Source organism: Lissotriton vulgaris, chromosome 3_1, assembly GCF_964263255.1.
Source record: "Lissotriton vulgaris chromosome 3_1, aLisVul1.2, whole genome shotgun sequence".
Classification (NCBI taxonomy): domain Eukaryota; kingdom Metazoa; phylum Chordata; class Amphibia; order Caudata; family Salamandridae; genus Lissotriton; species Lissotriton vulgaris.
Window position 1 is genome coordinate 1,901,074,644 of NC_141689.1, and position 16,605 is coordinate 1,901,091,248.

Consider the following 16,605-nt stretch of genomic DNA (forward strand, 5'->3'; position numbering starts at 1 on the left):
TTGAAGAGGGGGTGGCTTAGAAAGATGATAGGAGTTTTTCAAACCATAATTGCCTTTGAGAAATGAGCAAATCAGCCCAGGCCTAAGGGCAAATCTCCAGGAGTACTGTACATGCACTATGTTGATAAAATACATACCGTATTAATTGATTTGTTTCTAAGTAAATGGATCAAATATGTTCTTTGACATATGTATCAGTATAGCAAACCCATGTACATAAGCATCAGCCACAAACTGCAAAAATAACGCAAATAGAATGATAACACTGCAAATCTTGAGTTTTTAATAAGAAAGGATGCAAAAACAAAATATACTAGATGATGCTGCAGGATTAAAACCAAAAGGCAACTTCAAAATGTAATTCCATTACAATCTGAACTACTGACAGGAATGAAGTACAATGTCATTACATAACATTGTTTCAACCACATCCAGATCTTTTGAGACCTTTAGTGTGGTTGAAGCAGTGCTCGTAAAAAGGAGCAGAAGTGAGGTGGATCATTTCTATTTTTAAACCACTGGGGCTTTATGGTGACGTTTTCGACCTTAAAGGTCATGCTTAGAACCTCTGCACAGGTGGCATGCTAATAAGCTTTTTCAAAGCTTGTTGAGGGTCTGTCAGGTTTCTAAACCACTAAATAGAATTCAGTTGACATAATTTGTAATTATGGTTTTGGCCAAACAATAACATAGCAGAAAATCATATAAAATGGGATGGAGATTAAAAAAAAAGAGAGTGTTGTTTCTGATCCAGGAGTCTGAATTACGAATTCCCCATTTGCAAAAAAGTAGTCGCAAACTGTGCACCAACTTTTCACGAGTGGAAATTAATTTTTGCGAACCAGCCTACGCTCTTATACATCAGTTCACTAAATTCCTAATCATAGTGGGTCATAATTTGGCCTACCTCATTATTATGCATGAGGCATGTTGTAATTGCTAGACTCACCCAGATACACAGATGGAGGCTGACTAAGGTCAGCAGACCACCATGTCTGTGATTGCTTTTAAATGAAGCAATCGTTCTCTTTAATTTTTCCCTTTTTGTAAGTGTGTCCCATTTTCTTTATAGTAAAACGGCATACATAAAAAGAAAAAAAACATGTTAAGTAGTAGGCAGTGTTACCATAAAGTCACTGCCTACTCCTAAAAACATTTTTGTCAACATTGTCAGACTGGAAGGGGTCCCCTGGAGACGCCTTCTTGTTTCCGAATGACTTGCCACCAATTTGGTTCTGGTGGTAAAATATTAATGTTTTGCAACCGGATTTTGGTTGCAAAACAATAATACATTTATTAAAGATGCTGTATTGGGAAGGGATGCTCTCAAAATGTCCCTTCCAAATAGCAATTCCTTAATGTTTACTTAACCCACATAACGATTTGTGAACCCTTTTTTGGATAATTAATTGATGTTAGTAAATTATAATAAGTGTGGTAGAGGTTACAAACCCTCTGATTTACCAAATCTGAGGGTTTGCGACTGTTGAACCTTTCTGTAAATCAGGCCTCAGATAACATTATATATTGGAAATTGCCATGAATAAGTTACATTTGATTAATGCGGTGGATGATGACAGTTAGTTGGGTGGAAGTGACTGAAGACCTAAGGTGGTGAGAGGAAAGCAGGTGCTAACTGTTTTATACAATATTATTTTATGTTTTAAAAGTTGTAAATGACAGTTACTGGTAAACTCTTTCATTATACTTTATTTACCAATCTCAGAAGAATGGAAGACTGAGTTTGCGATGAAGGGATTTGAATTTGTCACCTGCAGAATATTTTCTTGATGTCAGAAAAGAAGGCAGTTTGACAGAAGGGAGCAGTTTGTCAGGACAGCCTAATGATTGTGAAATGCGTCAAAACAGACGATGAGAAGCAATTATGACAGACGAAGACGGGATAGTCTGCGTATATGGCTCTTGGTAGAGGGTGAGATTGGAGAGTATTGTATTGCATTAGTGGGCCAACATGGAAGTTTGATAGAAGTGGACAGGAAATGAGTGCCACTGGATAGATGTGGGACAGCTGTTAATAGAATGTAGCTGGTACAGGTCACAGTAGAAGTAAACTTTAGATAAGAGAAGGAATGAGTTGATACAGCTTTGTTGGAAAATATGTCATTAAATAGGAGAGGGCTGTTAAACCACGGCTTAAGCTCAAGGGACAGTCGTGGGGATTGGCCACAAGTATTGTATTGTAATTGCATTTATATAGCGCTAACTACTCCTGACGAGGCATCAAGCAGGTAATGGGTGAAAACATTGTGTTATAGCTTATAGTTGACAGGGGTGAAAGGAGACATCTGACATATGGGAAATGCAGTGTAGAGAAGAAAGGAAAGGACATGGTATGCATGGTTGAGAATAACGATAGGTGGGTGGAGTGGATGCCGGGCAGGTGAAGGTGGAGTGGGCTGACATAGGTGAGCCTACAAGAAGGGTTGTCTTATGGAAGGGGACAAATACATTTAAAATGGAGATAGTTTTGGTGCCAACACTGGATCGCAGAATGGTGATGGGGGAGTGGTGTCTCGATTGGCTGGAAAATGATGTTGGGTGCCATGAGAGAGACAGACTGAGGTCGAGCTGTAATGAGTCATCTGGACTGCAGTATTGGTGGCATCAGAGGGAAGTACTTGATTATGGAATGGCTAAAAAGGAGTGGCGAACATGCAGGGGGATGGTTGACAGAGGGATGAAAGGGATGTGTGACAGGAATGCGTGTGTAATCACCAAAGTCATGACAATTTTTATTTATTGCAAAAGTACAGTTTCTGTCTGATCAAAAGTTTGTCTATCTCCCATCGTTTTCAATAGAAAGCTGAGGCAGCATTGCAAAATAAGGAGTCTTCGATTGCAACATTCAATAATGGAGAGCTGATGTATGTGAGTGAAGAGTTCGGGGCTAGTGGATGTTGGCAAGCACAGGTTAAATGGTGTCCACAGCACCTTTCCTGTGCCTCGTCACTAACATACTACAGTGTAAGTGCAACTCGGCTAGGCATTGTCTGTCAATAAGAACTTCAGATTGCCCTGTACCTTGTTCTGTAGCCTTAAGAGATGTATGTTTTGATCCATTACACACCAAGAAGCTCCGCTTCAAATGATCTATTCCCTTGGTTCACTCACCAGTGGCAGTAACACTCAGCGTTCCTTGCCCCCAGTTGTGTTCTAGCTTGCTCCTGCCCCCTTCCATGTCATTGCTTACCTTGTCATTTCTTGCTCTGTCCCTCCCATCCAATTGCTTGAGCCATGCCTCGTGTTGTCGCTTGCCCAGTCCCTACCACTTCCTCCATGTTGTTGCTTGCCTTGTCCCTCCCATACTGTTACTTGCACTTTCCCTCAAGCCCTCCTCCAGTGTTGTTGCTCACCCTGACCCTCCTGCCTATAGGTCTCTATTATGCAAGACCTGTTGGATTTATCTCTGTTTTTAGCCATGATGATGATGATGATGATGATGATCCATTTTCCTCACAGTTCCTTCCACACGGTGCAGGGATGTTGATGGAGGGTCCTATTCCCAATTGAGGAGGGGTCAGGGGGCCCTGCTAGGTGCCCCAAAGTCAGTTTCTGACAGCCAATCCATGTCAGAAAGGCGAACATGGATTGGCTGTCAGAAACCAACTTCGTTATCCCGACGGTGAAGCCGAGTCTAGCTCTGCTGTTATTGAAGGGATTACTATTCTGCTTGCAGTATTTTGATTACAGCCATCAGAGGGGAACCTCAGGATGTCAGGCGGAGTCTCTTCGCCCGACATCCAAATCGGGCCCATTATCTTCCTGTGTCTGAAAAAAGATGAATGTGACCTTTTGCAATGTAACTGGTAGTTATCCCTCTCCCATGCCCTTGAGTTGAGCTCAGGCTATGAAAAACTGCCTAAAATATAGTTGCAGAGGTATGGACAGTTACCATGTTTCCTTCTACTACCATAATTCTTGGCAAATTGTTTTCCACACAGCCCTTCCGTACAAAAGGATTCTTAAATATAAAGTTTCCAAATTTCATCCATCAAGGGCTAGGTGAAAGTCTGAATAAAACATGCCAGAATGCAAATCCTGATTTGAATGTTGGAAAAGGCTATTTGCACCACATTACCCTACTGTATTCTTATAGTTTCTAATACCTTTTGACATTAAACCTGTACAGATAGCTCAGTGAGTTAAGGCCCACAGCTTCGGGAACCGTTTTAATCCTGGTGAGAAGAACTCTGCCTTCTATCTTTCCAGTATTACTGAAATGCATATCAGATATGATGGATGAAAATGTATGTTAGAGAAATAGAAATGTATAAGCATGAGTGCAATGAGCACCCATCCAGTCACTGCACCACACAACCCCCCCTAACCTGGATGCCCTGCTCCAAAAATCCTCCATAGTCCCACCCACAATACTAAACAGCTCAATTCAGAAATTGCTCGTAACCATCTGCTCTGCATGCCCAAAGAAACATCCATCTAGACCACTGTTTTCATAGTTCTCTCTCCCAATTTCTATCCCTCCTCCACTTACATCCTATGCCACAAGATCTTTTTTTCTCTTACCCTAAGGTTAGATCATATATAGAGGCACAACTACATAAATATTCAAGTCCAAAGAAACCTGACAGAAACACACATACTCCCAGTCTTCCCAGCTTCCTCTATCTGTCAAACACTACCTAGTCTTCACCTCTGTCTTTTCTCCTGGTAAAGTTTGAAGGTGGTGGGGTTGGGAGATATGAGAGTAGAGCAGCAGCGTCTCCTCCGTAGTGGCAAAGGAGCATCGTCCCCACTGCTAAAAACCAGCAGATGAACAATAAAATGATAATAAAACAATTTATCATTTTATTTTTTCTTGGCTGGGCCAAGTGGCCCGAGTCTACGGCAGGGCCGTCCTCTAAGGACAATAGCAGGGAGGATTAGTGGTGGGCACTGTTAGTTCGCTTGTTGGTTTGGCCGGCCAACCTTGGACGGCCAAACCAACATGCACACTTACATATCTCTAACCCAGCTGAGTTGTATTTCCAGGTAGAGAAAAGCCACAGACTCATATGCCTTAATGAGCATTGAACCAGTCCATTCAGGCCAATCCTGGTGATGCTGTCATGCCGGGTAATAGCATGAGAGCAGCTTCGGCATTGGGTGTACAGTCTGGTAGCTGGACTGCGCTCGTGGAATAACCTGGACAGCAGCAGGTAAGTTCTTTTTTTAAAAATCCACTGCCCTGCCACTTTCCATTGAAAGCAGCCACCACTGAAGTAGAAGCTTCTACATAGAAAGTTCTAACACCAAATATTATTGAGTTTAAATAGATGAACCAATAAAAGATTTGTGTATGCTAACTAATACTGTCCCTCAGCTGCTAGCATTCTCATTTACTTCATTCTTCCTGATGGTCCTCTCAGAAAGATTGTAAATATTTACACAGGTGTGGAGTCACTCATGCTTTCATTCACACCTATAGTTTTCATATAACAAGGTATCTCACCACTGCAGTGTCCGTTTATCTATGCACTCTCACTACTCCTTGCTGCTCTCATGCTCACCTGTTTCAAACCCTCCCCCAGGCTGTGTCATTCTCTCCCAGTTGTCTCCTGCAGTCTACCCAAAGGACTCACGTCCTTTTCTTCTAGGAGTACTAGTTGGGGAACTGCTGCTGTCTACATGAGGGGAAAAGCAAGGCAGCCTGGAGCACCATTTGGCGTCGTGACAGCAGTAAAAGGTAATCTAGAAAAACATTTAAGGATCTGTGCGTGCCTGAGAGAGTAGTGTTGCTCCTATTCCCAACACTGGTGATATGCTGACCCTCACATAATGGTTTTCCTTGACAACTAGGCAACCGTTGCATGATACCCAACATTTGGAAAACATGATATGTTGGCTACCTCTGGTTAAAATTCTGGGTCGGATGTAATGGTAGGAATTCCTGTCCTGTTGTTGGCTTCCATGATATGATGGTGCCTGTCTTTCGCATGTGCAAAGTGGTGATTGGCCGTAGGGTTTTGTATTTTATTTTTTAATGTTTTATTGGTACCACAGGGGCTACTACAATGGGTACCCTAGTACCCGCCATTGATACCGGGGTACCTGTGACCCAATCTTCTTATTTTCTGTTTTAACCAGTTTTGAATTAAAGTGGGGTGTGGCAAAAACATGCCGATCCTGACCCCTATTTGGCCTTTCATGTTTTTTCCCTCTTCAGGCCTAGAGGATTGAGATGGCTGACCCAACATTCTCTTTTTTGTGGCCAGCCAATCAGGGTCCACCCTTCCACTTTGAATGTGCCAATTGCAGATTATCTGCGCAAATGGTTCAGTTATTTTTAAGTTTTAACTGGTGTTTACGCTAACATAACATGTACATTTGTAATGCACACATTCAGTGAAAAGGTATCTTGTTGCTGATCAATAGATGTTTATTGTCACACAACTCAATGGTACTCATTTTATCCACCTCAGGATGTAAGACTGAGTGGATTGGGATTTGAACCTGTTGCAGTGAGGTCATGTATAGACACCTTCAGTGGATGCATTAGTAAATGAATACAAAAGACCAGCTCATCTTGATCTCCATTTTGATGCTAATTTCTCAAAAATCGCTGAACAGATTTACACCAAATAACAAAAAGCAGGTTTTCTCTATAACGTTCTAACATTTATCTGATCAATTTTGGTATAATTTCTGCATAACTTTCCATGATGAAGTCAAAGTGACTGTTGTTTAAAAATGTTTTTAATGAAACTGTACCAAGGCTATTAAATAAAGGGAAAAATGCCTTTCCTATGGAAACTCTGTCCAAACTAGAACTAAACTGTGTAATACATGTATGATATTCACCACTCAGTATGCCATAATATGGTGTATGGTTAGTGAAACTCGGGCACACATTATGTCTCAGTTTATGCTTAAGAAGTTGAATTCACAATGGTATGTGCCTATTTACAAAATACTTTTTTACATTAGTAAATCACTTATATCTCCTTGCCTATTATTACAGCTATTTGTCAGATTGCCCTGCTACTGGTCTGAAAAATAAGAACATTTCAAGGTAAGCATGGTTGCTAAAAAGATACTTGAAACTCATATTTTAAAACCAAGTGAGTAGCAGCAACTTTGACAACATAACTCAAAACACCTAATGCTCTGACACTTTCCCTTTGTACTCCTCACCTGCATATTACGGAAATAATGTTCTGTTTACCAAATGGAGATACTTGAAAAAATAAATAAGAAGAAACACCTACTGCAGTATAGGTCAGTTGAAGTACTAATCTGCAGTCATTAACAAAACGACTCAATATCCCTCTCAGTTTTGCCAGACACTACTCAAAGCCACGTGCTTCTTGCTCACCCACTCACAACACATCCTAGTAACACTACTCGCCACTAAAACAAATTCTTCTTATTCGCTGCTGCTGGTAAATATTTGAGAATCAACAGGCAACTGTATTTCCATTATCTCAAGAAATTATCAATCTATGGAGGGGCCACTGGAATTATGTAGCTGAAGAGGACCAAATCATGGGGCATAGTTGACTAAATTATGTAGTAAGAAAAGGCACATTTTGTAGACGAATGCAGCACATTTTGTAACATATTTTTGCATTTTTTTTCGGCATTTTATGTTTTGTTGACACTGGCTTAGCAAAGGTTTTACTCCATGAGTACTACTTTAAAACTAAAATACAGCAATAGCCTACAGAAAGGTGACCCATCAACCTTCACAAAAGGACTTCCACTATGCAGCAACAGATTAGTAACACTGCTCTATGCCACTCCACTGTACGCCACTCCACGCGACTCCACTCTGTCACTCCAATACATGACACTATATGCCATTCCACTCTACAACACTTTATTCCACTCTTCGCAATGCCACACTGCAACACTCCACACCACTAGCTAGTGCACAACATGGCTAAAATACAGTAGCAAAGCCAATAACTCTACCATAGGCAAATATCATTGAAATGTCATATCACACACTTTTGTGTCCAACTGCATTTCCGTAAAAAAAATGTACAAGTCAATGCCATAAATGCCTTGTACAAACGTGCTCAGTAAATTGTTTTTCTATGTTCTAACATTAATGGAGTCTGGTGGACAATCAACAAATGAGGAATAAAAACAATTACTTTTTTATCTGACAACTAATTGAATTTTGCACGATTGTTCATTTTGGGTAACCTGAAAACAAACGGTGGTGATCCTGTCTTGTCATGGGCCAAGTGGGATTTCAGTCAGGTTCTCAACAATTCAACTGGCTCTCTACTTACAGGAAGAGGGGTCTCCTGGTACAATCCTGTGTATGTTTGGATCGGCTCACTTGCAATGTGCTTCTCTTGCTCTGGTCTTCTCACATACAACAATTATAAAATGCTTACTAAATGCATGACTAATAAGTTTGTAACAGGTGTATTAGAATCATTGACTCCCAAGATATGTAACACTTAAAATTTGGTCCAAAAGCCATCATTAAAAGAAGCCTAGTGCAAGAAACCAAATGAACAAAATTGTTATAAATTAATCAGAATTATTGTGACTAGTGTTCAAGTAACATTCAATTTGAATTCTGCTAGTCTTACTCAACTCTTGACAGTCATTGCCATTAATCTTCAGATATTGCTCACAAAGATACAACTAATCTTCAATTAGCAGTCACAATAAAATAGATAGCCTTAATTTTGCTCTTGAAATAGCACAATAGTGTTCAATTAATATTCACTTTAAATTCTGCTAGTCTTACTTGAGTCTTCACAATAATTCGCCGTTAGTATTCAGATATTGCTCACAAAGAATACCACTAATCTTCAAACAGTGGTCACAATCAATGAGACTAGCCTTCATTTTTCTCTTGAAATAGCACAAGACCTGCATGTAAACCCTAACGGAATACTACTAAGCTTCAAATACTATTCTTCTAGAATACTACTATTCTTCTTTTAGCAATCAATTGAAGTGTTCATCATGTATTTAAAGGGTAGTTGAGTAGAACTAGTATTCCCTCATTTGCATATTTCACTTGTGGGCATACTACATAGTCTTCATGCATACTAAATAAATACTATATTTTAATGGTAAATGAATACCGCTGTAAACACTGGAATAACACTAAGTGAAGATCTTCCATTTTGGTGAGGATGTACACAGATGAAGTATAAGGTAGCAAGAAGTCAAATAAGAAAGGGAGACAGCACACAAGTAGACGATGAGATAATCCCCACAATGCACCGCACAGCCCTCTGTGTTTTCTGCTGTACATCGCTGCATATCTCTGCAGTGCTTGCCTTCTGCTCTCCTGAGGCACATCATCCCATGTCCCCTGCTTCACCGGGTTATCTTTGACTGATGATCTCTATGCCTGGGCCTTTGCATATCCCTTGCTTTCTTTACATGGTTGTCACCACATTTTTGGAGCTCGTACAAATTTCTGGATCTTGGCATGTGCCACAGTGCTACCTTCGTGAAAGCTAGAAACGTTAACTGTTCCATGCTTGATCCAGCCCTCTGGCTTTGTGCAGCATCTGAGATATTGGAAAAATCATGGCTGACTTTTGGGCGGTGCGACCGATGCAGCTGCACCTTGCGTGAATCTAGAACTGTATTGAAAAGTAGCTTATTACTTTAAAAGCAGGAGCTGCAGAGATCCTTGTAAGTCCATTAGCTTTTAGGCAACAATAACAATCTCCACGGTTAATGTTCCTGCTAGAGAGAAATGGAAGTTGTGTCTAGTGGCAGCTTTGGCTCATTATAAAGTAGTGCAGAGGATTAATGTGCCTGCTTGCAAAGAGCTTGCACCAGGCAGATCACAGACCTAAGTGTGAGTGAACTGAGTAGGGCTATAAAATATGCATGTCAGAGAGGGGCTATAGCGAGATGAGGGGCACTGTTGGAGGGTGATATTGAGGGAATTCGTGGAGAATGCGGTTGGGGGGGCAAAACAGTCTATTGCACTGGGAGCCACCAGAGCTAAAGCTGGCACTGGGCAAAATTGCTCACAAAAAGGGGTTTCATATGGAGAAGTGATGGGTTTCAGCATGACAGCCTGCATCAGCTACAAGATTTTAAATGGAACAGATTTTATTTACACTATTATTGTTGGAATTACTTTGTCTGTTTGTGATGATCCTCAGCTGCCAGGAGAAAAGGCCTGGATTTGCCAATGACATTCTCAACAATCCAAGGTTATGTATACCTACTCATCAGTGATGGTTCAATGTTGGAAACATGAGTATTGCAAAAAATTCATATCGGGATTTCGATAGATATGGTTTTCATGAATCCTACTTGATATACCTAACGTTCTTTGCACAACAATCTGTTGAACGTTAGCCAGCCACCTTTTGCCAAAGCTGCCTGAAACATAATTTCTAATTTATGTTTGTCTGGAAACACATCTACTGTCGAGGCAGCTGTGAAGGGGAAGTGTTGGGTTCGATTCAGAAGAAATTAAAGCAATGAAAGAAGATGGCGTAGATCGTGTTTGGGCATTAACTCAGGATAACATAGATTAGCCATCAAATCATTTACAATTTCTATGAGGATTAACGAACCATCTGCATGTTATTCCATTGATTAATTTTGCAAATGCAGAGTGAATTAGAGCAACGTGTGGTTTAGTCGACAAATAAATGCTACCCAGCTGGCAAACATCTCCATGAGTTAACCCACCTGCCTTGTTGGACACTTCACTTTAAACCATTAAGAGGAGTGGCCCGGCACAGCGGATCATGTAATAGGTTATGTTTTCAAGTTATATCTCTTTAATTTTTGTTGAAATCAGTTTTTAAAATGTGACTTTAAATTCACTTTCTTTCGAAATTTCAAAACCCTTTCCGTTTCTTAAAAAAATATTTGCAACTGTTGGACAGTTCCTTTATATACATTTCAAAATTAAGTCTTCTGTGTAAGAATTCAGCAGGTCTTGTTACAGAACTCGCGTGCATGTAGAATGGCACGAGCACATTGCCTGTACCTGCCCCAGCACCCTCCTGCACCCATGGACCATGCCACTCAAACAATATAATTTGCCTTTCGGGCCCCCATAATAAGAAGACTCGTATGTAGTGGCAATGCGACTGGAAAGGATGTGCTGGTACAGTAGTTTTCATTATGATAAACAGAAACAGATGAATTAACTGAAACATTTTGGGCTTTGAACAAGCTCTAGACTTCTGTCACATGATCAGTACCTAAAGTTACCTTATTCCGCCTTATTAATCAGAAAATTCCGACCGCGGGAATATTGATAACGTTTCTCAATCCACTCAGATTGAGGAATTCTGTGCTGTTGTTGTTTTTTTTTACATCCTTCGATGTTACAAATCAGTTTTGCTCATTTAAAGTTTGTAGTTATATATTTATTTTCTACTGTACATTTATTTGTCTACAACCCAGCAACAAGAAGAGATGGAGTAGTTATAATCCCTTAATTGTTACAGCATAGTACAATTCATGAAAAAAACATCGACATGTAGTGGGGGTTTAGCTTTATACTTAGACACAGTCTTTACATATGTACACTTGCGTACCTGCATAGCTTTCTGGGACTGAACATCTACAATGAGCACCCTGTCGAGGCGGGGCTGAGCCACATAAATAAACCTGTCCTTGACGTTCACAGCTGAGGCCCACTCACAACGCTGACTTTCTCCATCCTCTGCCTTTGGACATACTTCATCCTAAAATGAAATGAGAATTAGAAATATATATAAAATATAACAAAACAAGTCACACACAATATTTAGTAAACTGTAGTGCATTTCTTTCTGTCAAGAGGGATAGCAGCAAAATATTGTTTTGGTCTGCAATTTGGCAGGAGGAAGTAGGTAAACAGAGGGCAACTAGGTATATATGAAGGGAATAGGCTATATCGAAGGAGGTCTCAGAGAGGAAGAGTTTTCATGCTAAAGAATCAATGCATTCTCTGGTATATACACAAGTGATGTTTCAGCTTGCGATCAGTCAGCTCAGAGTAACCTGAACTCTGGGAGCAGAAAATCCCCTTTCTCCAAATTTTGGGTCTTTCTGCCATTCTAAAGCCACGTTTACTAATCGTTGATAATTAGAAAACATTAGTGCAAAACCTCCCTAAAGAACATTAAGGGGTCATTATGATGGATGAAGGCCCGCCACCGCCAGCCCTGCGGTGGCGGGCCCTCCTCCATCTGACATACATTTTCTCCCAACAAATTACGATGGTGGGGGGAATCGTCCTAGTACCATGGCGGTCGCAAAGACCGCCTGCCACTGTTACGCCACAGGCAATCGTACCGATTCCCTGGCAGAACAATCAGCATGGTTTGAATGGTGGCGGTGCCTAGCAGGCACCATCCACCAAATAACAATGCTGGCTGAAGCCAGCCTTTCTGAAAAGTCTGGGGTGGGTTGAATTCGGGGTCCCGTTGGAGGCCCCCTTGTGTTCGGGGGGTGTGGTAGTGCACCCATGATACCCTCCTATGTTTCCATGCCCTAAGTGGCAGTAACTGACTGGTGCATATCATGTAGTGCTGGGACATGCACAACATGGCTGCTTATATTGTGGCGGGTGCTGCAGCCAGCAGCACCAACCGCAATATTAAAGGGACTGGATGTGGATGGAAGACTACATAGCGTGGCGAAAAGAAAACTGGATGCGGCCTGGATGCGGTCCCAGTCACCACTACTATGGCAGGTGGACTCGAGTCTGCCCGCCATCGTAATCAGCCTCTTAGTCTTGGGAGCTACAGTTTAGTGTAGAAACAATGGAGGAGTACCCCCTGGAGAAAAATACAGAAAAGAGCTTTTTCTGTTTAGAGAGCAAGAGGCTCAAGTTTAGCACAGTTTGCCCCAACCCGACAGTGCATGTCCTTGAAGAAGACCCCTCACTCACCAACCTAGTTGGTGACATGCTTCATCATCAGGGTCCCACCCCATAGGCCGAGTGCCCATAGGGTGTGCTGCAACACCTGACTACAGTGGAGCGGGTTACTTTTACTTTTATATGTGCAAAAAATTACAGTGATACGTGTGTTAAAAAAGGGCCAAAACTACTCACTCCAAGAATTTATTCTTGAGTGTTTGAACCCTTATAAAAAAAGTGTGCCACCTGTGCCTAACTAGGAAGGCTTTGGTGTCTCAAGAAGTGTGATACATTTTAAAAATAGCGAAGTGTGCTATGTGATAAAGAAAAAATTAGGTCTACATGTTTCAACCATTTGAAAATTCATTGGTTTTTGTCAGGACCTGGAATAATAATGGCCTGCTGCACAAGATCAAACGTGCAGCCGTCCTGCGATACACCCAGCGTCAGGCGGTCGACATACTCATGCTTCAGGAAACCCATCTACTAGGCCAACGTTGCCCTTTCCTTGCCCGCTATGGCTATGGCGCTGTCTGGCATTCTGGGTTTTGTAGGGGGTACAGAGGGGCGGCAATTCTGGTGTGTCGTACTCTTCCCCTAGTGGCGCGTAAGGTGACACACGTCCCTCAGGGCTGCTTTATTTGTTTAGAAGGGACCCTTGGGGATCGCCCACTTAATCTGCTGTCTGTCTATTCCCCACCTGCTCTGCTGGCCCCAACACTCCGCAGATTTACCCCACTGATCGCAGCTTTGCCCCTTGGACTGACCGTGGTGGGGGGAGACTTCAACGCCATTATGGACCCTGGCCTTGACACTGCATCCCCTCCCTCTACGTCCAGGACTTTCCAATCCAGTCTCCTCTCCTGATGGGCGGCCAGCTTGGGTCTCTGAGACGCCTGGAGAATGTGGCACCCGACTGCAAGGCAATACACCCACACTTCTCCTCTCACCGCACCCATGCACGCCTAGACTATGCTTTCTTGCCAGTTCAGGACTGCCGAGCGCTCCAGGCAATCTCTATCCTCCCAAATGGCCTGTTGGACCATTCCCCGGTGCTACCTCATATAGGGGCCCTTCCCCCATCCTCCTGACTGCTGTGGCGACTCAACGCTTGGTTCCTCCAAGACGAGGAATCCAAGGACAGCTTTGGTGCTGAACTTGGTGCCTATTTTACCACTAACTAAGGCTCTGTGTTCTCGTCTCGCACTCTTTGGGAGGCTGGCAAGGCCACTATAAGGGGGTTCACCAAGGGCCAGTTGACACTTACTCGCGCTGCACGTGACTCCCAGCTCACACATTTGGAAGCACAAGCCCCCCTGATTGAGGCGCTGAACCCCGAGGATAGGTCTGATGTCCAGGAACGTAGACTGGCGTTCCTACGAGACAAGCTTAGACAGACCTCTCTGGAAGCTGCCAAGCTTCTTTAGCATTTGTCTGTGGCCCGAGTGTACGGCTGAGGAGACAAAAATGGGAAGCTCCTCCACCGCCTCGCCACCTACCCTATGGCCAACCGTATCATACCCGAAATAGCAGATGCAGATGGAAAGCTCCACTGCGCCCCGGTAGCGGTGGCCAAATGCTTTACCTCCTACTATGCTACTCTCAACTTGGTGCGGTCACCTGGTCTTTCTCTCTCTGACCTCCTCTTCCCTCTTCCATGCCATAGCGACTCCGACGCGGCTGCAGAGGTGTCTGACGCCATTTTGCACCTGGCAGCTGGTAGGTCTCCTGGGCCGGACGGACTCCCCCAGGAGTTTTATTCGTCCTACCTCGATACCCTGCTTCCACCTCTCGTAGCGATGTACAAGGAAGCAGCGGAGTGCGCCTCATTCCGGCCAGAGACGGATCTCGCTACCATTGTATCGTCCCATTTCACTCATCAATACGGAGCTCAAGATCTTTGCTTCCATATTGGCCAATCGCATACGGCCGCATTTAGCCCAGCTTGTCCGCCCTGACCAATGCAGCTTCATGACTCTCCGAGAGACTAGACACTGTCTACGACGCCTTCACCTTGCCCTTGCAAAACAACACCTGCTGACTCCATACTTGTCCTTTCTCTTTATTGATTTTGAGAAGGCTTTCAACTCCGTTGACTGGAGCTACTTGGATGCGGTGTTGGACCAGATGGGCTTTGGCACTCCTTTCTGCAACTTGGTGAGACCACTCTATCAGCATCCCCGGCCACAGGTCCACCTTAATGGCGCTCCATCCCGCCCCTTTCCCATTGGACAGGGTACGCGGCAGGGCTGCCCTCTGTCCCTGATCCTTTTTGCTCTGGCAATGGAGCTGTTCACTTGCCTTGTCCCCAATGACCACTTCCTGACTGGCTGGAGGTGGCCTGGCCTAGCGAGGATAAAATTGCATTATACGCGGATGATGTGCTGCTGTTCCTGGCTGACCCGGCCCGGGGATCTCATCGCGGTAACCTTGTTGGGTGACGTCTGGAGCGGTACTCAAATCCAATCCTTTCAAGACTTACAGGCTAGACACTCCCTCCATCCCTCTCAATTCTTTCGATATTTGCAGTTGCACAACGCCCTTCACTCCCACATTCCAGACGGTACGTCCCTGCCGAAAAGTAGCCCGCCCGGGGCTCAAGTTCTGACAGGGGATTTGGGGAAGGGTGGAGTCTCACTGATCTACTGCTCACTCACCAACAATACCCCTAACTCCCTTTTCCTTCTTCGAGAGAAGTGGGAGACTGGCTTGGGGCTCTGGAGGATGAGGATTGGAGGGACACCCTGATGGCCTCTAGAAAGATTGCGGTATCGACGAGGATCCCCCGGTCCAAGTCTATTTTCTGTACGCCGCCTATCTTACACCCCTGCGCTGGGCTTCAGCCTGATGCCCACCGACCCCACTGTTCCCACCCCACGCTGATTTCTACCATATGGTGTGGTTGTGTACTGCGATACAGGGGTATTGGGAATCTTTAACACAAGACCTGACAGGGGTCCTGGGCTGGGAAGTGGCTCTTGATCCCATACGTGTTCTGCTGGGCATCACCAACGGATTGGACGGCTCCAGGGCTGATAAGCTCCTCCTCAATACAGAGTTAGTGGTTGCCAAGAGGGACATTGCTGCTCACTGGCTGGACACTGCCCCACCCACTCTAGGGCGCTGGCGCCGGGGGGTGGATTGGTGCGCTGCGCAGGAGCGACCTCTATATGTAACCAAGGGGTGTCCTGAGAAATTTCACGGCATGTAGGGGAAATGGGTCGGGGTAATCAACGACTGAGATGGAGGGGTCCGCTCTCCAGATACACGTGGATACGCTATTATCTAGCATTGATGTCACTGTGATGTGTATTTCTCCCTATTCTGACAATGTACAATGTAGCTCTGAATGGATCTGTTTGTTGTTACATCGAAAACTCAATAAAATTGATTGTAAAAAAAAAAAAGTTTACCATTTATTTCTCGAAAGCGTCAGCCATATTCCCCCTACATCAGTGTGCACAACATTTCTAGCCTTTATTCCCTGTCAGAAAAGGACAATCACAGTTGGACTTGTCAAGGGCATGCCTTATGAATGGTTTTTACTTTCTCACCCACACTGTTATGCCTGCAAGTAGGTAGAATATAAAAGAGAGCGAAAATCATCAGTGCCACCTCTCTAACATCTAGAACACGGCCACAAACTCAAAAAACCTGAAGTGCAAATATGGGGAAAACAACAGTAATAGAAAACATGAAACATATTCACATAGAACAATTCATAATCCAAATAATATTCAAATTTAGAAGCAAGGTGAGTAAGAGAATGAAGTACTGGCTCT

The 16,605-nt window shown here is 43.5% G+C and overlaps 1 protein-coding gene across 2 annotated transcripts in view; it reads right to left on the reverse strand.

The window, feature by feature from the left end:
• FSTL5 (follistatin like 5) overlaps nt 1–16,605 on the reverse strand; it is a 2,973,258-nt gene that overhangs the window by 502,991 nt on the left and 2,453,662 nt on the right. For both annotated transcript variants that reach the window (XM_086962384.1, XM_086962383.1), the window contains one exon: nt 11,514–11,663. In XM_086962384.1, coding sequence (XP_086818510.1) covers nt 11,514–11,663 — 150 coding nt within the window. The remainder of the gene's footprint in view (nt 1–11,513; nt 11,664–16,605) is intronic.